Source organism: Carcharodon carcharias, chromosome 13 (assembly GCF_017639515.1).
Source record: "Carcharodon carcharias isolate sCarCar2 chromosome 13, sCarCar2.pri, whole genome shotgun sequence".
NCBI classification, from domain to species: Eukaryota; Metazoa; Chordata; class Chondrichthyes; order Lamniformes; family Lamnidae; genus Carcharodon; species Carcharodon carcharias.
This window is the reverse complement of record NC_054479.1, coordinates 128650410-128676464: the sequence shown is the minus strand read 5'-3', so window position 1 is coordinate 128676464 and position 26055 is coordinate 128650410. Positions and strand designations below refer to the sequence as shown.

At 44.0% G+C, this 26055-nt stretch overlaps 1 protein-coding gene across 4 annotated transcripts in view; it reads left to right on the top strand.

Annotated features, from left to right (window-relative positions):
• The window catches only part of cep41 (centrosomal protein 41), a 48596-nt gene extending 22896 nt beyond the window's left edge, over nucleotides 1-25700 (top strand). For 2 of the 4 annotated variants that reach the window (XM_041203547.1, XM_041203545.1), the window contains 4 exons: nucleotides 777-844; nucleotides 12411-12525; nucleotides 17345-17560; nucleotides 22491-25700. In XM_041203547.1, coding sequence (XP_041059481.1) covers nucleotides 777-844; nucleotides 12411-12525; nucleotides 17345-17560; nucleotides 22491-22609 — 518 coding nt within the window. In that variant the 3' untranslated portion in view covers nucleotides 22610-25700. The remainder of the gene's footprint in view (nucleotides 1-776; nucleotides 845-12410; nucleotides 12526-17344; nucleotides 17561-22490) is intronic. The other 2 variants (XM_041203546.1, XM_041203548.1) reach the window with 2 other exon arrangements.
• Nucleotides 25701-26055: the final 355 nt, after the last annotated feature.

Below are 26055 nucleotides of genomic sequence, written 5' to 3'. Positions count from 1 at the left end.
TTAGTCCTGGCACAGAGCTTCACGTGCCATCAGTACATAGACAATTAGGGTATGATGGCCTGTACACCCCATAGGCTCGTAGTTAAAAAAAATCCAGTGGGGTGTGCTGGCCTTTGTGCTCAAAATCTCAATACATGCTACCAGCTTGTAAACCTTTGCATCAGAGAGCAAATTCATAATCTCTATAAAATCTTGTACAATAGCATCAATGATCTTTAGTATCCCGCATGTGTATTTCTTGCCTTCAATAAAAGAGGGTATTAAATACCAATAACCCTTTAGCATTCATTGACCATTATAAAATAATAATGTCATATGGATATTGCACTTTAAATTATTCAGTAATTTAATTGTAAAAAATATACTTCCCAATACTCTAAGTCAACAATACTCTCTGAATGGAAGGTCAGTGTGTGAAATGCTGGAGAAGCTAGCCTGAGGATGCTATTTCTCTTTTAAGCATCACTAAGGTTCAGTCCTTTGCTGAGTCTGAATTTGTATTAAATGCCCGTGTCTCTCTTCCATGACGATTCACTGTGCAGTCAATCAGTATTGCTAATTGATTAGTTGCAATTAGCTTTTGTATGAATAACCTTTCAACTGAGTAAGTGTAACTGATAGTGATATTCACTTTGTGTGTATTACACTTGAAATGTAATGGATGCATGCTAGGTATGAGACTTAATCATATAGATAGCTTCTTGCTATAGAACTTGCGCTGTTACTTAAAACTGCTCAGCCCATTGTGACTGAAATTGTTTTCCTTTGTCTTGCAGCCTACAGTTATCCTATAGCAATGTTGTCTAGGACTATGAACCCTTATACAAAGGAGATTCTAGACTATGTATCCTTTAAGTCTTCAGATCTGTGTAGTAAGTGGCCAGATTGTGAAATTAGGTTCCCATTCAGTTAAATTATTGGAGGGACTGACGCTGAAGCACTCTGTCCAAATGCAGCAGGAACTGGACAATATCCAGGCTTGGGCTGACAAGTAGCAAGTAACATTCACACTACACGAGTGTCAGCCAATAACCATCTCCAACAAGAGAGAATCTTACTTATTGCCCCGTGACATTCAATTGCATAACCATCGCTAAATCCCCCACTATTAACACCCAAGGGGTTCCAATTGACCAAAAACTAAACTGGACATATAAATACTGTGGCTGTAAGAGCAGGTCAGAGGCTAGGAATCCTGCAGTGAATAACTCACCACCTGACTCCCCAAAGCCTGTCCACCATGTACAAGGCACAAGTCAGGAGTGTGATGGAATACTCTCCACTTACCTGGGTGAGTGCAGCTCCAACAACACTCAAGAAGCTTGACACCATCCAGGACAAAGCAACTCACTTGATTCGCACCCCATCCACAAATGTTCACTCCCTCCACCATCGATGCACAATCTACAGGATGCACTGCAGGAACTCACTAAGGATCCTTAGACAACACGTTCCAAACCCATGACCAGTACCATCTAGAAGGAAAAGGGCAGCAGATACATGGGAACACCACCGCCTGGAAGTTCCCCTCAAGCCACTCACCACCCAGACCCCCCCCCCCCCCCCCCCCCCCCCCCCCCACAGTAGGGATCATGGCAAAATTAATTTGTTGTTGTTTCAACCCATCTTGTTTTTGATGATTATCTACACGTGGTTTGGCATAAGGGCAGTTTATGTGGTAATTGTGAAATTTAAACTTTTAGGGAAACATTTGGATCATCACTGTTAAAGATCGAGCAGCCTTTAGTCAAGGATAGGCTATATTCTCTAATCCTAACTTCAGATGATGACCACCTACTGCACTAATGTGAACTTCTGCACATTAGCCACCCCTATGGCCATCAAATAAGATTGTAAAGATGCATTTATATTAATTAGAATTAGTTGAATCTGCCTGAACTGATTTCACTTGAAATTCTTGCAGCTAACCAATTTTCATTTAATCAGAATAGATAGATTTGATGGTTACACAGATTAAAGGGCAGTGTGCTAACCCACTACACCACCCACCTCCAGAAATGTAACTCTTCAGAATACCCTTGTGAAGCTGAAGCTGGAATGGAAAGAGGTTTACCCTGTCTAACTTATGCACTTTTCCCTTTTTATCCAGCCTTCAGTCACCGTTGGTGTTCCATGTGAGTGTTTTCTTAATGTTAAGAAACAGAAAGCCCTTTCACTTTTTGCACACAACATGAACTAATAGTTGGATAAGCCAGATGCAGAATAAAGTTCCCTTTCATTTCTTTCTCGGACCCCAATCCCTGCAACAACAATGGGAGAAGAGTTTTTCACATTTGCATCTGCAGTTTTGTTATCATTGTTCTTCGACAATTAGAATCTGCTCTTAAGTCCAGCTCTTAGCAAAGTGAAGAAAATGTTTTTTAATCTAATCCCATTCCTCACATGCTTAGCGCTATTCTGAGTGACACTGCCAATTTATGGGTAGTTTTTAAGCTGTGGCCCAACAAATGCTAGGAACTATATTGAATCTGACTGTCTTGATTCATTTCACTTAAACTGCAAAATTTCAGCCCTTACCTAGATGAGCATAATTCCCCAGTCCCAACAAGGTAGGGTGTTGCCATATTAATTACCATCCTTGCATAATGTCGCAACTTATAGTGCGAACAATTTCCCCCTCGTGTTGTTTATCTCTTCATAGCCCAGAAAAATAATTTGGCTTTGTCCCCTTAACGGCCAGCCAGCATGAAATGCGCACTGGGAACTTCATGCTGCTGGGGTGGGGGCGGGAGGAGTGCGAGTGCAGAGGTCTGTGCATGCGTGGGGGAGCGCGCACTGATGGCAAGGAGCTGAAGATTTGTAGAAATAGAAATAGATTTTAAAAATGAGAGAAACGTCCTCAGATGTGACTCAGTCACATGAACAGGGACATGTAAAAAATGATGTCTAAAAATTTTTATTTCTTTAAAATTATTTTTGGAAACCTCATTCCGCCCTTGGTTGAGGTTTCATAAAAAATCCAAAGGCCGCCAGGCTGATTCACCTGCACGCCAACCATAAGGTTGCACAGGTAGTGAAAAATTGCTTTTAATTAATTGATTAAGGGCCTTAATAGGCCTCTTAATTGTCAGCGGGTGCCCGGTGACCGAAATATCGTGCAAGTAAGCGATGACGTTGGGACGCTGTTTTACGCCTGATCAGGTTGGGCACCCGCCCAATCAACATAAGCCCTATGTATTTCCCTCTCTAGAAAACCCCTGAGCATTCCTGTTGTTGGAGTGCTCTTGTAGCTGAAGACCCTCAGGCAATAATGAAGCTAATAGTTCCAATTAGTATTGATGAGGAGGTACATTGCAATGTTCTCCTAGTGCAATCATACATTATCTAGTGTTGTATAGTAAAATCCCGATGAGTTGAATCCCAGGGGATCTGCCCAGGAACTTGTGTTAAGCGGACCTTCATGATAGCCGAGGGGGCCCCATTTCCATGTGAATGCATCTTTATGTAACTGATTTCCCTACAAACACAGTCTATGTCAAAAACAATAGATTCAAATGCCAAACAAAAACACAGTAAAGCGGTAAATGTATGAAAAAGCCTTTATTCAATGTGTTCACACCCTACAAGGGCCTGACCTTGTAAAAGGCTGGAGCTATGCATTGAAAATTGTCAGGTGTTGCTCTGGAAAAACTCCGTAATCTTTTTCTGCTTAGTGTGCTGTCCTCAGACATGCGCGATACAGTCCAACATGTCGTCATTGCAGTCAAACAACGGTGTTTTTGTGCTGTAGTGTGAAATCCTGGAGCATCTGTATGGCCTTTGCACCATCAGCTGGTGAAACAGACAGGCAAATGGGCGGGCATGCATTGGATTCTTCAGGTTCATCAGCTTCCTCAGTTGAAGAACATGCTGCATCTGCGTAAAAGCAAAAAACTGTGGATGCTGGAAATCCAAAACAAAAATAAGAATACCTGGAAAAACTCAGCAGGTCTGACAGCATCTGCGGAGAGGAACACAGTTAACATTTCGAGTCCGTATGACTCTTCAACAGAACTAAGGAAAAATAGAAAAGAGGTGAAAGGGGGGGTGGGACAAGTAGAGGTGGATAGAGGGCCAGCGATAGGTGGAGATTGCCAAAAGATTTCATAGACAAAAGGACAAAGAGGTGTTGACAGTGGTGATATCAGCTAAGAAATGTGCTAATAGGTGACATTAAGGGTAGAAAGCAGGACAAGCAAGATACAGATAGAAACAAAAAACTCGTCTACCTTCAAAAACAGTTCCTCTGACATGTCCTCCTTCTTCCTTAACCGACGTTTTCCACCCACGGTCATTGACAGGGCCCTCAACCGTGTCCGGCCCATCTCCCGCGCATCCGCCCTCACGCCTTCTCCTCCATCCCAGAAACATAATAGGGTCCCCCTTGTCCTCACTTATCACCCCACCAGCCTCCGCATTCAAAGGATCATCCTCTGCCACTTCCGCCAACTCCAGCATGATGCCACTACGAAACACATCTTCCCTTCACCCCCACTGTCGGCATTCCGTAGGGATCGTTCCCTCCGGGACACCCTGGTCCACTCCTCCATCACCCCCTACTCCCCAACCCCCACCTATGGCACCACCCCATGCCCACGCAAAAGATGTAACACCTGCCCCTTCACTTCCTCTCTCCTCACCGTCCAAGGGCCCAAACACTCCTTTCAAGTGAAGCAACATTTCACTTGCATTTCCCCCAACTTAGTCTACTGCATTCGTTGCTCCCAATGCGGTCTCCTCTACATTGGAGAGACCAAACGTAAACTGGGTGACCGCTTTGCAGAACACCTGCGGTCTGTCCGCAAGAATGACCTAAACCTCCCGGTCGCTTGCCATTTTAACACTCCACCCTGCTCTCTTGCCCACATGTCTGTCCTTGGCTTGCTGCATTGTTCCAGTGAAGCCCAACGCAAACTGGAGGAACAACACCTCATCTTCCGACTAGGCACTTTACAGCCTTCTGGACTGAATATTGAATTCAACAACTTTAGGTCTTGACCTCCCCCCTCCATCCCCACCCCCTTTCTGTTTCTTCCCCCTTCTTTTTGTTTTTTTCCAATAAATTATATAGATTTTTCTTTTTCCCATCTATTTCCATTATTTTAAAATATTTTTAAATCTTTTATGCTCCCCCCACCCCTACTAGAGCTATACCTTGAGTGCCCTACCATCAATTCTTAATTAGCACATTCGTTTAGATAATATCACCAACTTCGACACCTATGTGTTCTTTTGTTTTGCTGTCTGTGACATCTTTTGATGATCTGCTTCTATCACTGCTTTTGCCTACAACCACACCACCCCCCTCCACTTCTCTCCCCCCACCCCCCCACCACCTTAAACCAGGTTATATTTCACCCCTTCCTGGGATTCGCCTAGTTCTGTCGAAGGGTCATGAGGACTCGAAATGTCAACTCTTTTCTTCTCCGCCGATGCTGCCAGACCTGCTGAGTTTTTCCAGGTAATTCTGTTTTTGTTTAAGATACAGATAGCCCTAGTGGGGGTGGGGTGGGAGGAAGGGATCGAAATAGGCTAAAAGGTAGAGATAAAACAATGGATGGAAATACATTTAAAAATAATGGAAATAGGTAGGAAAATTAAAATCTATATAAATTATTGGAAAAAGGGGGGATCAGAGAGGGGTTGGGGATGGAGGAGAGAGTTCATGATCTAAATTTGTTGAACTCTATTCAGTTCGGAAGGCTGTAAAGTGCCTAGTCGGAAGATGAGGTGCTGTTCCTCCAGTTTGCGTTGAGCTTCACTGGAGCATTGCAACAGACCAAGGACGGACATGTGGGCATGAGAACAGGGTGGAGTGTTGAAATGGCAAGAGACGGGGAGGTCTGGGTCATGATTGCGGACAGACTGAAGGTGTTCCGCAAAGCGGTCAGCCAGTCTGCGTTTGGTCTCTCCAGTGTAAAGGAAGCCTCATTGGGAGCAGCGAATTCAATAGACTAAATTGAGGGAAGTGCAAGTGAAATGCTGCTTCATTTGAAAGGAATGTTTGGGCCCTTGGACGGTGAGGAGAGGGTAAGTAAAGGGGCAGGTGTTGCACCTTCTGCGGTTGCATGGGAAGGTGCCGTGGGAGGGGATTGAGGTGTAGAGGGTGATGGAGGAGTGGATCAGGATGTCCTGGAGGGAACAATCCCTGCAGAATGCCGCCGGGGGTGTGAAGGGAAGATGTGTTTGGTGGTGGCATCATGCTGGAGTTGGCAGAAATGTCAGAGGATGATCCTTTGAATGCGGAGGCTGGTGGGGTGATAAGCGAGGACAAGGGGAACCCTATCATGGTTCTGGGAAGGAGAGGAAGGTGTGAGGGCGGATATGCAGGAGATGGGTTGGACACGGTTGAGGGCCCTGTCAACCACTGTGGGTGGAAAACATAAGTTAAGGAAGAAGGAAGACATGTCAGAGGAACTGTTTTTGAAAGTGGCATCATCAGAACAGATGCAACGGAGGTGGAGGAACTGAGAGACTGGGATGGAGTCCTTACAGGTGTGAGGAGCTGTAGTCAAGGTAGCTGTGGGAGTCGGTAGGCTTGTAACGAATATTGGTGGACAGTCTATCGCCAGAAATTGAGACAGAGGTCAAGGAAGGGAAGTGTCAGAGATGGACCATGTGAAAATGACGGAGGGGTGGAAATTGGAAGCAAAATTAATAAATTTTTCTAGGTCCAGATGAGAGCACAAAACAGCACGAAGCAGTCGTTGATGTATCGGAGAAAGAGTTGTGGGAGGGGGCTGGAGTAGGACTGGAACAAGGAATGTTCCACATACCCCATAAAGAGACAGGCATAATGGGCCCATGCGAGTACCCATAACCACATCTTTTGTTTGGAGAAAGTGAGACGAGTTTAAGGAGAAATTGTTCAGTGAGAGAACAAGTTCAGTGAGACAGAGGAGAGTAGTGGTGGATGGGGATTGTTCGGGCTTCTGTTCAAGGAAGAAGCGGAGAGCCCTCAGACCATCCCGGTGGGGGATGGAGGTGTAGTGGGATTGGACGTCCATGGTGAAGAGGAGGCGGGTCTGGCAGCATCGGCGGAGAAGAAAAGAGTTGACGTTTCGAGTCCTCATGACCCTTTGACCAAACTGAGTGAATCCAAGAAAGGGGTGAAATATAAGCTGGTCGAAGGTGTGTGTCGGCGGGGTTTGGGTGGGGGGAGAGAAGTGGAGGGGGTTGGTGTGGTTGTAGGGACAAACAAGCAGTGATAGAAGCAGATCATCAAAAGATGTCACAGACAACAGAACAAAAGAACACATAGGTGTTGAAGTTGGTGATATTATCTAAACGAATGTGCTAATTAAGAATGGATGGTAGGGCACTCAAGGTACAGCTCTAGTGGGGGTGGGGGGAGCATAAAAGATTTAAAAATATTTAAAAATAATGGAAATAGGTAGGAAAAGAAAAATCCATATAATTTATTGGAAAAAACAAAAGGAAGGGGGAAGAAACAGAAAGGGGGTGGGGATGGAGGAGGGAGTTCAAGACCTAAAGTTGTTGAATTCAATATTCAGTCCAGAAGGCTGTAAAGTGCCTAGTCGGAAGATGAGGTGTTGTTCCTCCAGTTTGCGCTGGGCTTCACTGGAACAATGCAGCAAGCCAAGGACAGACATGTGGGCAAGAGAGCAGGGTGCAGTGTTAAAATGGCAAGCGACAGGGAGGTTTGGGTCATTCTTGCGGACAGACCGCAGGTGTTCTGCAAAGCGGTTGCCCAGTTTATGTTTGGTCTCTCCAATGTAGAGGAGACCACATTGGGAGCAACAAATGCAGTAGACTAAGTTGGGGGAAATGCAAGTGAAATGCTGCTTCACTTGAAAGGAGTGTTTGGGCCCTTGGACGGTGAGGAGAGAGGAATTGAAGGGGCAGGTGTTACGTCTTTTGCGTGGGCATGGGGTGGTGCCATAGGAAGGGGTTGAGGAGTAGGGGGTGATGGAGGAGCTCATGTTTCACCCCTTTCTTGGATTCACTCAGTTCGGTCGAAGGGTCATGAGGACTCGAAACGTCAACTCTTTTCTTCTCCGCCGATGCTGCCAGACCTGCTGAGTTTTTCCAGGTAATTCTGTTTTTGTTTTGGATTTCCAGCATCCGCAGCTTTTTTGTTTTTATCTCTGTGAAGAGGAGGCGGTTGGGGCCAGGGAACTGGAAATTGTTGATATGATGTAGGGTGTCAGAGGAATCGCGGATGTAGGTGGGAAGGGACTCGGAGAGGGAATGGAGTCAAGATAGCAAGAAATGAGTTCCATGGGGCAGGAACAGGCTGACACGATCGGTCTGCCGGGACAGTCTTGTTTGTGGATTTTGGATAGGAGGTCGAAGCGAGCCGTCCAAGATTGGGAGACTATGAGGTTGGAAGCTGTGGAAGGAAGATCTCCAGAGGTCAGTAACAGTCCTGGAAACAATGGCTTGATGTTCAGTGGTGGGGTCATGGTTCAGGGGGAGGTAGGAGGAAGGGTCTGCGAGTTGACGCTCAGCATCTGCGAGGTAGAGGTCAGTGTGCCAGACAACAACCTCTCCTGTCAGTTCTGTTGTGCAGCATTTGGCATTGTCCACCTCTGCTTAATTTTCCTTGTTGTCTCTGCTGAAGTTTCCATGCTGGCGAGTGAAAAGTGCCTCTTCATGAGGCTGGGTTGGCCTCACCCTGCTCCTCCTCGTTCTCCGACATTTTGTGCAGTCATAAGCTGTTTGAACCAAGCATGGTAGAAGCAGTTGGCAATTGTGGCTTCCATTACCATCTTCCATGCCTCCTTCATCTTGAACATGGTCTCTAGAACAGTTCAATTGCACTCCTGCTTATTATTGATAATCTGAGAGATCAGATGCCATTGATTGTGGCTTATCAGATTTCTAGTCACCCCCGATCCATTGGCTGGAGCTTGGCCATGGTGTCAGGAGGCAAGAATATCAACTCGACGCTCTTTGGGTCAGCAATTTTGGGGTGCGCAGGGCAGTAGTCTGTAATTAAGGCAATTTTCCTTTTGCTGATCCATGCCTCAAAAATGCTGGAGGTTATCCAGGCAGTTTTGTTAGCTTCGTACTGCATGGGTAGTGCCTTGACATTCATAAAGCACTGTGGGTTCCTGGATATTCCATCACAAGAAGTGACAGTTTTTTGGTGCTATCCGTGTTGGCACAGATTATAGCAGTGACACTTTCCTTGCTTTGCTTTCCATCAATGCATGTTTCACCAATTAACAAAGAGCGGTCTGGCAAAAGATGGTCCTGTTTAATCCGTGTTAAAAGTGTCTTGTGGTGCATACTTATTCAAGAGATTGGCTCCAAAATGGTCTTGCCCATTAGCTTTCATTGCTGCCGTAACCACATTCTCACTGCACACTGTGTGGAAGACGATGCCATGCCTTGCCTTGAATCAGTCCAGTCATCTGTAGGTGAACTCCATGTGGCCCAGCTTCCTTGCCAGGGCAACTCCATCTTCCTGCAGAATTGGACCAATGATGGGAACGTTTTCTGCTCGAGCTGCCTTGAACCACATTAGCAAAGCTTCTTCAACGCCAGGAAAGGCAGCTGTTCTCATCCTCTTCCTCGCTGGAGAGAATGCCTGCTTGTTGAACTGTTCCAAGATGTTTGTCTTGTGTTTCATAATGGCTGACACAGTTGATGGTGAAATCTCCCACTCCTTCATGATAATCCGATTTCTGCTTCACGCTGTTTCAAGTGGTGTATGAAATGGCTTCTCTTTTTACACCAAGGATGACATCAGAGGTCACATGCCTATGACCAAATTGCACACAGGCATTTCTCCAAACATCCCCCTTATCATTTTTTAAAAAAAAAACAACGTACATAACAAGTCAGGCACATACATGGTCCACAAGGAAAATCATCATACGTGTACAGAAAACTATTCGTTCTAGACTGGCCCACTTTCATCTGTCCCTACACATGCATTGCACATAGAATCTCAGGTCCTCTAATAATATGCGCGCAGGTTGTTATTGGCCATTCGTCCAGTGTCTGCTTGTTCCTGGGGTGAAGTTGCCTCTCCAGGGAAGTTCGTTGTTGTGGTGAGTGTTGTTGCCATGGTAATCGCTGCTGATCCATTGTGTTTGCTGGGGAATGGTTGAACTCTGGGACTGTTGGTCATTCAGCTTCTTGTGCAACTCGAATCTTCCTCATCAGCTCTCTGCTATGAAGGAGCAGCTTCACCAGTTGTACGTAGATGTCTGCGGTTATGACAATGTATCTGGTCGTCCATTTTCACCCTGTACTATCAAGGTAACAACTTGTCTACACAGGCCCAAGTTGCCAAGTGGACTGACTTTTGTTGAGAGCATTGAATGTTTGCACTCTGACCAGCTGTTCAATTCTCAGCTCTGGCGATGGTTTTAGCCGTTTTATCAAGTGAAATTTGGCTTTCACTTGTTTCACTTTGATTTTGTTACTCATTCCTGTTACTACTTCTGGCTTCAGTAGTTTTTTTAGCTATTGGAAGAGTAGTTGGGTGTGGTGTGACATTAGTCGCTGAACTGGACTACTTTCCATGCCCTCAGTAGGTGTGTTTCTCCACACTAGGATTGCCTTGTACACATGATGTGTAGTGATGAATTTCTCAATCATTTACAAAGCAATTTCTTACTCATGAACTGAGGGCCATTGTTGCTCATCTCAATGTCAGGAAAGCCATAAATGCTGAAATATGCTTTCAGGCATTCCATGATCTCGCTGGTGGTCGCTGATGTCAGCTTGACTAACTCCCAGTAGCCTGAATAGTAGTCAGCAATGACAAGATAGTCAGTTCCAAAGAGAGGGCCTGGGACGTCATGAGTGGCTCTTTAGCTTGACCTTCAATACAAGCACAACACTGACTGATATGGTCCTTGATCTCATTGCTCATATTTCACCAGTAGAGCACTTTTCTTTGCTTCCTCAGTATAGACTCAATTCCTTGATGACTTGCATGAATGTGCTTCAGCATCTCTTTCCTCATCTCCTCAATCGGTTCCTTTCCCCATGCTGTCTCTTTCCATTGTTTTGTGCTTGGAAGGCCTGAACTGCCTCTCAGCAGAGTAGGAAGCCTCGTCACTTGTTCCATCAGTACTCTGCAGCTGATGATTGACCACTTCACAGCTTCAACATGTTAGTAGCTTTCTTGAGGGTAAGTTTCTCTTCTCTCAGCAGATGTGCTTTCATGGCAGGCCCTCTTATTCATAAGACAATCCTATCTCTGATTAGATCATCCTTCAGTTGCTCAAATTCTCAAGATTCAGCTAGGCATCTCAATGCAGTCACATACTGATCAATGTTCTCCTCTTCTTCCTGAACTCTGGTGTTGAACACATAGCAATTATGTTAGTAGAGGGCTCAAAGTGAGTCCTTAAAGCCTCAAAAGTTTCTTAAGACTGGCTTTTCTGCTCCTCAGTGAGGTCTAGGGTGCAAATTGCTTGTAATATTCTTTTCCCAGCACTGAGTCAGAGTTGCTACTCTTAGTTGTTCAGATTTCTTGTTTAACCTTTTTGGCAATTGCATAGTTTTGCCAAATACACTGGAAGAATTTCCAATTTATTTTCAAATCTGCCTTCATCTCCATAGGAGCAGGTACTAGAATATTCAAAGCCATACTGACTTAACCCAGTAACCAATGTCCTGTACAAATTTGCAGACTGAAGTTTTAATGATTCTCTGCTGTTTCTTAGCTGCTGGCTCTCTTCCAGCTATCAAAATCCACTCGATTTCAGTTGCACACTCCTGACACATTTCAAGTAGCGGATGTAACAGCTTCTGCTCTCAAGCCTTTGTACACCAAGGATGACATCAGAGGTCACGTGAAGATGGCAAGCCTATGGCCACATTGCACAAAGGCACTTCTCTGAATATGCACCACTGTTTTCCACTTGCTGTATCAACTTCACCTTCTCTTCGATCGACAACAAATTTAACTTTCTCACAGGTTTAGCCATCCTCACAGGTTTTTCATGTCCTTTCACAAGAAGACCTCGATGTCAAATGATGGCTTGCCTGTCACTCAATGATTTCACGCTCTTACGTGGTCTAACTCCCCTCTGATTGGCACAGTCATATGACAAGCTTGGACAAGTTCAGCTAATCCGGATTTACCAGTGTGGAATTTTGGCTTATCATGGACATCGCTCAATGGGATTTGCTATTCTGCTGGTGGGATTGGTTAACAACTTAGACAATGTTTTACAAATTTATTGTTTTGGGGTGAAAGATTGGATTATTGGATTCAGAACTGCTCCTTTGCTATCAATGCTCTCCCCCCCCCCCCCCCCCCCCCCCCCCCCCCCCCCCCCCCCCCCCCCCCCCTCCACAATGTCTTCCCTCCTCACTGACCTGGTTTTTTTCACCTAAGCACCATTTTTGCTGCAAATCAGCCACTAACTTGCAATTTGCCAGTTTATGATGATATTTGGTGCCTTAACAACTCAACTTAGAAAAATGCACCTGGGAAAATCATTCTGCTTTACGATGAAGATGAACGGATAGCTAGTCAGGCTGCCACAACACTGTGCGAGAGAGGTTTTGAGAATCTTTTCATGCTGTCAGGAGGTGAGTGCTTTATTACTACAAACTTTTTTATCCTCCTGGGTGATAACTTCCAACAGTTGAGCTACACAGGTTTGAAGAAGGATAGGATACACAATGAATAGTAACAGATAAACCAGGGCAATGTAAAAAAAAAAACTTTTGTACGGGAGCCAACATTGCATTTTCATTAAGATTTGCCTATCCTTAATTCCCGCTCAATTTCAAGTTATAGAAACATAGAAAATAGAAGCAGGAGTAGGCCATTCGAGCCAGCTCTGCCATTCATTATGATCATGGCTGATCATCCAACTCAATAGCCTGCTCCTGCTTTCTCCCAATATCCTTTGATCCCTTTCGCCCCAAGAGCTATATCTTACTCCTTAAAAACATACAATGTTTTGGCCTCAACTGCTTTCTGTTGTAGCGAATTCCATAGGCTCACCACTCTCTGGGTGAAGAAACTTCTCCTCATCTCAGTCCTAAATGGTCTACCCAGTATCCTCAGACTGTGACCCCTGGTTTTAGACTCCCCCACCATCGGGAACATCCTTCCTGCATCTACCTCCCCCCCCCCCCGCCAAATTCTTCTGAATTCCAGTGAATATAATCCTAACCGACTCAATCTCTCCTCATATTTCAGTCCCGCCATCCCAGGAATCAAGTCTGGTAAACCTTTGCTGCACTCCCTCTATAGCAAGAACATCCCTCCTCAGATAAGGAGACCAAAACTGCATACAATATTCCAAGTGTGATCTCACCAAGGCCCTGTATAATTGCATCGACATTCCTGCTCCTGTACTCGAATCCTCTCACTATGAAGCCAACATACCATTTGCCTTCTTTATCGCCTTCAGCAACTGGTGTACGAGGACACCCAGGCCTTGTCGCACATTCCCCTCTCTCAATTTATAGCCATTCAGATAATAATCTGCCTTCCTGTTTTTTTGCTACCAAAGTGCGTATAACCTCACATTTATCCACATTATATTGCATCTGACATGCATTTGCCCACTCAGTCAGCTTGTCCAAATCACCTGAAGCATCTCTGCATCCTCCTCACAGCTCACCCTCCCACCCAGCTTTGTGTCATCTGCAAATTTGGAGATATTACATTTAGCTCCCTCATCTAACTCATTAATATATATTGTGAAAAGTTGGGGTCCCAGCACCGATCCCTGCAGTACCCCACTAGTCACTGCCTACCATTCGGAAAAAGACCCATTTATTCCTACTCTTTGTTTCCAGTCTGCCAGCCAGTTTTCTGTCCATCTCAATACACTACCCCCAATCCCATGTGCTTTAATTTTACACGCTAATCTCTTATATGTGACTTTGTCGAAAGCCTTCTGAAAGTCCAAATAAACAACATCCACTGGCTCCCCCTCATCAACTCTACTAATTACATTCTCAAAATATTCCAGTAGATTTGTCAAGCATGATTTCCCTTTCGTAAATCCATGTTGACTCTGTCCGAATCAGTACTTGCATAACCACATTGGGCAACCTTGGCTCCCTCAGCATTATTATTAAGCTACTTGATTTTAGCTGTTTAAGCACCAGCAATGTCACTGCGAAGAACACTTGAGAATTCTTGGTTCTTGCCAGCCTGCCTCTTCTTTAGGTTTAGTGGCATGTGCCCCTATGGGAAGAGAGTGTGCATACTAAAGCAGGTAAACAAAACCTACTATGGATTTCTCAGTAGTTTTGTTTGGTCACTTCTGAGCATGGTGATGAGTTCAGCTTGTGTCAAGCACACACTAAATCAAGACATTTGCATTGCTCATTCAACGTAAAGGCAACGAAACTGGAAGTCTTTCCACATGCTGTAGATAACCAAACAGCTGACAGATGTGTAGGTTCCTTTTTATGACAGAATTTCCTTATTCAAGATGTAAGTGAAAAATGCTTTGTACTGCAGTTATTGATTCCACATTTATATACTTTTTAAAGTAAAGAGTTTTAAATAATTTCATATATAACTTACGGACCCTGTTTCAAACTCGGCGATCTATTAAACTTTTGTGTATAGTGGCCTTTGATCGCATTCTGAAGGCTGACACCTTGAAAACCCTGCAACTAGAGATACAACTTATAAATTTCTGTTTTAAGTACATGCTCAAAACTTACATTACAGCTGTTTTCTTTATAGAACTCTAGTATAGAAGAATGTTCCAGGGTAAAGCATTACATTAAAGTTATTAAAAACAACTTGAAGGGTTTTTTTGTTAAATCATATTTTTGAGCTCCTCAAACCCAATAGAGACCTTGAGCCAAACAGATCTGGAACATAGAGTTATATAGCACAGAAACAGGCCCATTGTGTCCATGTCGGCCATCAAGCGCTTATCTATTCTCATCCCAATCACGTCCATCCTATAATGTGGTGACCAGAACTGCACACAGCACTCCAGCTGTGGCCTAACTAGCATTTTACACAGCTCCAATATAACGTCTCTGCTCTTATATTCTATGCCTCTTTTAATAAAGGCAAATATCCCATATGCCGCCTTAACCACCTTTTCTACCTGTGCTGCTGCCTTCAGGGATCTGTGGACATGTACACCGAGGTCCCTCTGATCCTCTGAAATTCCTAGGGTCCTACCATTCGTTGTATATTCCCTTGCTATGTTGGTCCTCCCAAAATGCATCACCTCACACTTCTCAGGATTAAATTCCATTTGCCACTGCTCTGCCCATCTTACCAGCCCATCTATGTTGATCTATAATCTAAGGCTTTCCTCCTCACTATTTACACTATTTTCGTGTCATCTGCGAACTTACGGATCATACCTCCTATATGCTAGGCTTAAATCACCTATGCTCAGTTAGCTGATCTCAACTGGCACCACACTTGACTTCAAAATCTCTGAGTAGGAGAGGAATCATAGAATGGTATGGCACAAAAGGAGGCCATTCAGCCTGTTGTGCCTCTTTGATAGAGCTATCCAATTAATCCTGCTCACCTCTTTCTCCATGGAATTTCTTTCCTTTTAAATATTTATCCAGTTGCCTTTTGAATGTTTCCTATTGTTCTGCTTCTACCACCCTTTCAGGCATTGAATTCCAGACCACAGCTTGCTGTGTTTTTGAAAAATTGTTTCCTCGTGGCTCTTTTGCCAATCACCTTAAATCTGTGCCCACTGTTAACTGACCCATCTACCACATATGCAGTTTCTCCTTAATTACCAAATCAAAACCGTTATGATTTTGAACACTCCTATCAAATCTCCTCTTAGCCTTCTTTGCTCCAAGAACAACCACTCCAGGTTTCTCCAGTCTCTTCACATAACTGAAGACCCTCATTCCAGATATCATTCAAGTTGTCTCTAAGGCTTTGAGATCCTTCCTAGTGCGTTGCCCAGAATTGAACACAAATGCCAGCTAATCAGTGTTTTATAAAGGTTTAGCATAACTTTGCACTTTTGTACTCTATTCCTTAATAAAGCTGAGGGTCCTATATGATATTTTTTTATTTGCCTTCGCAACTTGACCTGCCACCTTCAAAGATTTGTGTACATACATGTCTCTGTTCTTGCACTAATTTTAAAATTAGTGCATCATTTAATTCCTATTGCCTTTCCTCATTCTTGTTACCAAACTCTATTACTTCACACTTCTCTGCATTAAATTTTATCTGCCATGTGCCTGCTCATTTTACCAGTCTTACTCTCCTGTTGTCGTTACAATCCTCCTCATTGTTTACTATGTTTCTGAGTTTTGAATTATTGGCAAAATTTGAAATTAGACCCAGTCCAGGTTATTAATATCTATTTGAAAAGCCGAAAAGATTGCCAATCCTAATTGCCAGCAACAGACACCTTTTGGGGTTTATGTGGCCACTAGGTGAGGGTAGGATTGGACTTGATTATTCCTTCCCACACCACCCCACTCCAAATATCCTGCTAACACTCCCCCGATAACATTATATAATGGGAGTGGGGTGAAGAGTGTTAGGATATAAAGCACATAGTGCGAAGGGCGGGTCATCTGGGTGTTGGGAACATTTGGGATACCAGGACCAGGGATTGCTGGGAAGGAGAGGCAACTGTGACTCAGTGAAGGAGTCAAGACTTTTTAAAATGAAAACAAAATACTGTGGATGCTGGAAATCTGAAATAAAAACGGAAAATGCTGGAGAAACTCAGCAGGTCTGGCAGCATCTGTAGAGAGAGAGAAACGAGAGTTAACGTTTCTACTCCGTATGACCTTTCTTTGCAGCTCTGAAGAAGGGTCATATGGACTTGAAACATTAACTCTGTTTCTCTCACTACTGGTGCTGCCAGACCTGCTGAGTTTTTCCAGCATTTTCTGTTTTTATTTAAGACTTTTTAAAATGCTGTTTTCAGTAAAAACACTAGGGGGAAGACATCCACTGCCATCTAGTCAAGTGAGTGTTATTAATATTTAATGTCCTCCTTGTCAGAACAGTGGAAAACCACATGCAGGTCAACTTGCCCAAACTAGTCTTTAAATGCAGCACCTTCATGAAATGGGCATTTCCCCTGCTGCTGGTCCCACCCACTAGAAATTGTCAGAGCACAAAGTAGACATCCTACCAGGGGCAGGACTTCCTGGTTTCCGGATAATCATCCCAAAATTGAGCATAAAGTCTGGACAACTTACTCAAGGAAAGATGACAAATTGGAGAGAAAATAATAAATTATCGTTTTCATAATTAAACTAGAGGATTCACAAAAATCTTGTCAAAAATGCTATTTTAAAATAAAATACTTAAAATAATCTATATCATTTTGAAAATGGTTCAAGGTACCATGTGAAACTCTGTTTATAAATAATGCTGATGTAAACCTGAACCATAATAATATTAATGTCTTATTAGGGCTGAAAGTAGTTGCCCAGATGTTCCCAGAAGGAATAACCACTGGTTCAATTCCACTGTCATGCCAACCTCCAGTTCTCCTGACATCTCGCGGAAGACGGTCAACACCCCAGGAACCACCACATTCTGCAGAGGATAAGCTCCGGTTCACTAAAGATGATTTGAACAAGATCCAGCATTACTTGGACGAGATTCTACTACCATCAAACTCACCCAGTAAGGAAACAATATAAAATGAGCATAGTGGTGAAAGGCCACTTTCGACGAACATTATTTAAAAGATGTTTAAGCTTGCCTCCGCTTGAAGTACTATAACTTTTGGGTCAGGAGATTGTGTTTGAGCACAAAAACTAAGCTGACACATGAGTATAACTGAGGGGCTCAGTCCTGTTTTATTGACGGTAAATATCCTTTGTGTGAGATGTTAAACCTAAGCCCATTCAGGAGGATGTTGAAGCTATAATAGGGCTGCTTTCTTGAAAGGGTGAGATTAAATAGACCAAAAATCTTTCCAGTCAAGCTTGTGTAAAATAGCTGATTTTAAAAATATGAAACGCTGATAGGTGAGGTATACAGTGCAGCCTCTAGGGTTAAAGAGGATCTCACACTGCCCACCCTACAGAGGGAATTTGTACATAAAATATTAGTTAAAAATAATCCATTCAATCTTCAACAATCTGTATTCTTTATCTATTTAATCATAGCTAGAGAATCACATAAAATGGCTTTTCTTCCCGCTTCTGCACTGTCCTTTCTAGTGTCCCCCCCCAGGACCTTTCTTTGGCCACTGCCTGCATCTTATCTGCATGCTGCCCCTTATCGATACCATCCAAAAACACAGCATCAGTTATCACATGTAACCCAATGACTCCCAGCCCCACCTCTTTCTACTCCTCCACTGTCTCTAAATTATTAGACTGCTTGTCTGACACTGGATGAGCTGAAATTTCCTCCACTTAAATAAAGGGAAGACCAAAGCATTTGCCTTTGGTCTCCACTACCAACTCTGCTCCCTAACCATCATCTCCATCCCTCTCCCTGGCAATTGAGACTCAACCATACGTTCGCAACATTGGTCTTATATTTGACCCCAAGATTAGTTTCTGCTCACATATCCCATACCATTACTGAGACCACCTAGTCCACCTCCATAACTGCATTAGCTCATCTGTTTAAACCCTCATCCATGCCTTTTATCACCTCTAAACTTGACTATTCTAACACACTCCTGGTTGGCTTTCCACATTCTACTCTCCATAAGGTTGAGCTCATTCAAAACTCTGTTGTCCTTGTTCTAACTTATGCCAAGTCCAGTTCGTTCATCACCCCTATGATTGCTATCTTACATTGGCGCCTGCTTAAACATCAATTTAAAAATTCTCATCCTTGTTTTCAAATCCTTCCATGACCTCACCCTTCCCTCACTCTATAATCTCCCTCCACTTCCACAGCCCTTTGAAATATCTGTGCTCCCCTAATTCTGCCCTCTTGAACATTTTGCTTGCTCTGCTATCGGTGGCTGAGCCTTCAGCTGCCAAGGCCCTAAGCTCTGGAATTCCCTCCCTTTGTCTGAACTTGTAAAACCCCTTTTTAAGCCATCATTGAATTTTTGGACCCTGGTCTGATGATCGAAGGCTTTGACCATTTACTGTTGAGGTGTTCTCATTAACTATCTTCAAGCTTCAATGCTTGAGAGTGAGTTATAAAGCAGGCATGAATACAGGGCATACACACCTTTTGGCCTTTCCTATTGCTTTGTACTCCCCAGTTTGCAGTTTTCAAATTGAAGAAATTCCTGTCTTTTAATATAATTTTATCCATACTCTATCGCATCTTTCCCTACTGTGTAGTATTATACTGGTGTATGTGTTTACCTGATAAGCAATTAGAGATGGCTTCCCAGCTATTTTAACATTCTTTCCAATTGTTGCTACACTGTTTGGCTTTGCTTGTTATATTCGGTTCCGTGCTCTCCATTCCAATAATGTCTTCAACTTCAACTTCATACCATTTTCTAAGCAATGGGCAGAATCGTCCGCTCCTGTTGGCAGCAGGCATCATGGCGGGCAGGGGGGCTACAATTCGACAGTAGAGGCAGAAATCGGTTTCACGCCGGCGAGAAAGCACAGCAAGATCGTCTGATGGTGTCTGCCATGACAGAAGATGAATCCCGCTGGAGACTGGCTTGAACACTATTTTCATCACGATAATGGGATGCAAACTGAGGCCTGACCAGAATTATCCTCCCACGCCCGATTTACCGTTATATTGGCGGGAAAACACACCGACCCGGAACACGTCTGGACAAGTGTGACGTGCAGAAGTCAGGTAGGGCCTTGCTCAGATTGTGGAAATCCAAGAAGAAGATTATGCTGGAGCCCTACAGCTACCAGACCCTGGAGGAACACGTGCATCACATATGCTGTGTGGATTCTCATGGGCATGGCTCCACCACGAAGCAGCTCACAGAAGGTGGGAGGTCCCCATTGATGCTTCGGGTCTGCTCCGGAACATAACAGCTTTGGCCATGGGCTGCTACGGATGATCGGCGAGGGGGTGGGTGGGAGAGGAAGGTCTAGTGTGGCTGGGAGGGAAAGGTGTACCGGGGGTTGCTGTTGGTGGTGGGGAAGATCTGAGGTTTTGGTGGCGGGGGGGTGGTGCTGAGGTTGGAGGTGGGGGACAAAGATGTCGGGGGGTGAGGTTGCGGGGGATGCAGGGGAGGAGGGGAAAATGAGGGAGAATGCAGCAAGTGGGGCATTAGGTGCAAGGAGGGAGGAAGGTGCAAAGGAGAGAACTCAGAGGGGGCAAGGTGTTCCAGGGGCAGGAGGGAGCTTGGAAGGGACAAGGTGCTCCAGGGGAGGAGTGAGCTCGGAGGGGGCAAGGTGTTCTGGGGGAGAGGAAGGAGCTCGGAGGAGGCAGGGTGTTCCACGGTGGGGTGGGGGGGAGGAAGTCCGGGTGGGGTGGGGGGGGGATGGGTGGGATGCAGTGGGAGGACTAATGAGGCTGAAAGATAACACTACACATTAATCACTTTCACTGAATATATTTTCAGATTAAAAGTGACAAAATGTGTTCACCCATGCAACCACTTGTGATCAGAATTTCTTAAACTTTTCTAGGCCTACCACTTCTTCTATGTGCTGCTCTGACATCTGCAGCACAGTGGGGGAGACAGCCTGTGCAACGGTTGACTCTGTTGCCTCTGATGGCTTCAGTGTGCATCCTCTGGAGTGACGAGGTCTTAAGGGCCATGGCTTTCTTTAGCTGCCCTCCTCTGGGCCAGCCGCTCTCTCTGCCATGATAGAGGATGAGGTTGAAGGGGTCACAGGCAAAGGGAACTCGGAGAGAGCGGATGGCGTCTGAGATTCCTGAGCGGATGACCAGGGATGTCCAGCTGCTGCTCCTCCTCCCTTCGGGTGCCCATAGGCCCCAACCTGACTTCTTGAGGGGAAGGAGCACCTGGAGGGATGTCGAGGTGCCCCAATTCCCCCCTCGTGTTGCCACTGCAGGATCTCACCCATGGCAACTGTGATGGGTTGCAGGTCTGTGCAGATCACTGCATTCTGCTGGACCAGGGTCTCCATGGCATCTGCCATCCTTCCCATGGAGACTTCACACTTGTGGGCACTACTTCATCAGTGAGCAGGCAGACACACTCCTCCAACTCGTATGCCACTCTTTTGAGGGCTTCCCATGGCTCTGCATGATGTTCCCAGGTCTTCTCCTGACTCTCCACAATGAGTTAGAAGGCCGAATCCAGAGGCTCGTCATCTGACTCAGATCTCACAGATGCCTCTTTCCCCAGCAGTCCTCAGAGTGCCCGGGGGCTTGGCTGAACCTGCCTCCTCCTGCTTCTAACATGCGGTGACCACGAGATAGTGAACCCGAGCCTGCTCTAGATCTAGGTGCCACCGAGGTGTGTGCCTCTGCGCTGGTGGAGGGTACGGGTAAGTGCTGTGATGGGTCTTCTAGGCTGCTTATTTCCAGTTCTTCAATGCAGGAGGTGTCCTTTTCGATAGAGGTGAGGACCTGGATGGAGCTGAGGGACTCGCTGGCTGAGGGTATCGGTCACTTGGCAAAGCTCCCAGTGAACCAGAGTAGAGAGAATTAGTGCATGGCAGCAGAGAAAAAAGCAGGAGAGAGAGCACTCGGTTGCATTGAGAGGGGATGATCTGGTGCAAGATCCTCACATGAATGTTCTCCACCAATCTCACCATTGCCACAGGCACTATCCACATCCTCACCAGTTAGCGTGATGGCATGCTCCTCAAAGTGAGTGAGGGACCTAATGTGGGTCACACCACCCCCAATCTGGAACCCCTCCCTGCTGATGTGAACCAGTTACCTTGTAGGGAAACAGATTAAATGGTGTGTGAGCAGAATACATGGCACTGTGTGGAATGTTCGTGTGGTGAGTGGTGCCATGATGGGATGAGGAGGCGAGCTCTAGAGGATATGAACCTGAGGGAGAAGTGAGGGTGTGTGTGAGAGCTGTTGTCCCTTGAGGTGTGAGATCCCTGTAGATGTGCAATGGGTTTATGAGTGTGAGTTGAGAATGATGAGGTGGTTGACTTACCCTGGTAGAGCGGATGAGATCATTCATCTTCCTGCACTGGATTGCTGACCACCTCTGTGTTCTGGTGGGGTGCTGACCGCTGCTGCCACCACCTCGCAGGCCTGATTAATGACTCTGGTGGACCTCCTGCGGCCAGAGTGGCGGTAGAGGACATCGCGGAGGCCTTCCAATGGATCCAGCAGGCACCCCAGAGAGGCGTCACTAAATTTGGGGGCTGCTGTTTTCTTTGCTTTCAGGGCCACCTGTCGCCTGAAGCAGTGCTGTCCTGGGGACATGAAGTAGTTAGTGCTCCGGTGTGCTTTAAATATGGCGCCCGGAGTGAGGAAGCGCTGAGGTCACAGCATAGTGGACAAATCTGAGCTCGCCTGCCAGCAATCTTGCGTACTTCTCATGAATGCATTATTAATGAGGCAGAGTATGCCATCAAGGGGACAATACGGTGTAAAAACCAGCCATTGCGGCCATTGGGTGAAACTACTTTTTTCACGTCCGCTACCACACTTAGTGCAAATCTGGGATGATTCCACCCAATGAGTGTGTTCTAATTCTTGCTTATTTAATGTCTTTTAGGCAACCTCAGTCGTCTTTCATCATCCAGAGCACAGTTGAAGACATCCAGCAGCTCTGTAGGTGGCTCCTTTAGTGCCCGATCCCAGACTGGCAGCATCCAAAACAAACCGTGGAAATAAAAAGCAGAATGTTACTCCTTCACCTTTCTTAAACCATATGTCTGTTGTTTTTTCTGTGTTTTTTATCTTTAGCTGTTATAGTGCTAAAGATCTGTAGGAAACAGTTATCACTGACATTCCGTTTTAAAAAATACTTGAAGCAATATCTGTTACTGGATGCTGTTGAATACAGTAGCAAACATAAGTTGTGGGGGAAAAAACATAGTGACACTATCTACTTAAGGGTTTAAAATATTCACTTTAATCTCATTTATAGCTTTAAACTACTTCCAAAAGCAGAGGAAAAAGATTAAAACAGAAGAACAAGGGAAGACTGTTCAGCACCATTTTAACTTATTACACAATCCTGTGTTGCAAAGCACCAAGGCTTTGAATACACAATAGATTTCAGCACAGATTTTGATGTAGAAAGCCAGAAACAATATTTTTTGCATCATAAGCACACACTCCCTCACCTTAAGTTCTGTATTTTTCTCTTTGGCTCCAAAAGATAGCATTAAAGAAAAATAGTTTACTGTTCCTTGCATTGTTACAGATCCCTGGGCTTTTCCAAATCATTGGTTTTAAGGATTTTACTTTCCTGCTTCTCCAACAACCACTCCGAATATGAAACTGTTAATAAACCTCTTTCTACTGAATGAAAGCCTAGTAATTTAATGCAACAGGTGAACAGATTTTTGTTGTTCCAACAGCATGTTACTGAATTGGAAATATAGATCTTGTAGCACACTGACATATACCAGAAGATACTCAAAATACACAATGAAATATCACATGTATAAACCTAGAGCAGTTGGAGCTGTTTTTAGATATTTTAATTTCCCCACCCTCCCTAAGATGTTACATTTGTTAAATTAACTCTCAATACTTCCAGTAGCACATAATGACTGGTGGTTGAAATGGCTTCTTGGTCAATAATTTATAACTTGTTTCAGTTTGCAACTGGGTCTCTCTGAGAGTAAGTGTACAGCCTGAATGATGTCTCAGTAAATACATGATGAATGTGTATGTCATGGGCTTCAACTTTGTTTGATGTGAGATCTTCGCAAGTACTGAACTGGACTGTGATGTGCTAAATGCATTCCATTAACATGCATTGTTGCCATTGTGTTGTGGATATTTGTACTTGCTGAAAATGTGTTTTTGTTAAATTTATTTGCGGTTGCTGCATCTACTTTCAGCTTCACAGCAGCTGCCCTGATACAGAATTAAGAATGATGGGTTTTACCATGTTTTTCAAATCATTAGGCTTTCTTCCTGCTTCACAAAGCAGTGACATTGTTTTTATGGTCAAATTCTGCTCTTTAAAGAGATTCTAGGATTTTCAGAAACACTTTAGGAATCCACAATTCCATCTATTTTTTTGTGAAAATTTTTTTGAAAATCCAGCACCAGTGACTTACCAATACTGATTTTTTTTTTTTAAAACTTGATCATCTTGTTTAGATCACTGTCAGCTTATTCACATCTATCAGAGGTGGGTAAAGTATTGTGCCAGAATCTGAATTTTGTTTAATTGAGAGACCTAGGTGAATGTTGTTCTCTTTCACATTTCTCTGGAGCTAGTTAAAGTCTATCTTGGCAAAATCTACAAATTAGCTGAATATGCAAATCTTAAAAGATTATTTTGATGGTCTGTGTTTCTACGAGAGAATGAAGTGAGTTAAGTCTATGACAGATTATCATATGTCCTGTTGATGCATATATTGGTTGTACTTTTTAAAAGGAAAATTCCAGTTTGGGGGTTACAATCTACCTGAGTTAATTAGTTTTCTTGTGGTACTACCAATTTTGGAAGTCTTTTTTCACAACTACATATGTGTTTAGCAATATGATGTATAGATGCTCACAGCAGTGCTTTTCATCCTGGTACCCCAGCCTATCTCTTTCTCTCAAGAACCAAGTTTGTACTTCAATAAATGCGTAAAGTTGAAGCTGTCTGCATTTTCTATCTCTTTAAGAAGTTAGCCTGAGTTTGGGGTTGGAAAGACTAGGAGAAATTGAAGCAGTTTTTTTCTCCACTATATGCTTGTTTTCAGAAAAACACATTTCTTTTTTGATTATTGGCTGAATATGTTAACAAGGTAGATGAGCATAGCAATGTAGAAGTGTCCCATTACTGTTGGGTGTAAGGTTATGGGTCAGTCAGTATTTTTCCAACAGGGAGTCATCTTTCCTAACTGTAGTCACAAGATGTGACTCATTGCCATGCCTACCCTTTTGGAAAGGTTCCTTTTTTGTGCCTCAAATACAATTGCACAATTGTTATCCTTTCCAGCAACAACATTCAGAGGGAGATCACTAGCTAGGAAACAAAGTTGGAAATGTGAGTACTCATCGATTAGTGAAACTAGAGAAGAGAATTTCAAATCAAGAAGCTGTTATGTAGTAGCTGTGGAACTCTATGACGTTATTTAGCCACAGAATTGACAGGTATTTGGTCATGTTTCCTAAAGTATGGTGTCCATGACATCTTGAACCAGGGCATTGAAAACCCACAGTGCAAAAAAAGTACTGTGATATATCAAAAACAGGATTTATCTGACAGTGATCTAAATGAGCAATTCTAGGAGATATTCCAATCCCTAGCTCAGGGATATTAAATACAACTATAAGTGGCCTTACCATATCACCCAAGAGTAGCTGACTCAGTGCAGATCAGAGGTCAAACTTGCAACCTAGACTGATTTTTTAAAGAAATTATACAACTTCCTTCAGTTTCTGTGATGGGAATGTGAAGTGTTCCTTTTTAAAGTGAAGTATTGCCAATGGATACAATGATGTGCAAGTCAGTGGCCTCTTGAGTTATCTGCTGTCAAGGGATTTTCCTGTTCTAATATCAGGCATCCAGTTCAGAGCCTGCAACAGATCAGATTGTTATGTAATGGGCATACTGCTATTGAAAACTGCATGCCAGAAGGACATGGCCGCCTTCATATTTTGTTACTTTTAGTTGATTTGTATGTTTTGTGAATGCCAGCTAGATGATTATGACTTGTGGCAGTTGGTCAAGTGATGTTGGTTTTTGGTTTTAAATTAAAAATCTGTACATTTCCTATTTTTAAATAAAGTGTATATGTTTTAAATTTTAGACAGTGCATGGCAATTAACAACATTTTTATTGTACTTCATGGCGTGAGGTTCATTTTTAAAGACACAGCCAACTTAATTTCAGAAGTATTGTCCCCATTGTAAAGAACCAGGTTGTCCCTTATACAGTAGCTGCTGAGGGGATTTAGTTCAAATGGCTCCGTGAGGAAATGCAAAGTCAATGTGGTAACAGCCCAACAGATCAGATTTAGCTGATCTCTGCTGTGGTGTTGATGCTATACTTGGCCTTCATTTCTCAAGCCAGTGACAATTAAAATCAGCCAGGATTCTTGTTCCTAGTTGCTCACTGGTCTATATAAAACATCAGGAGGCAAGGTGCAGCTTAATGCTGCAAA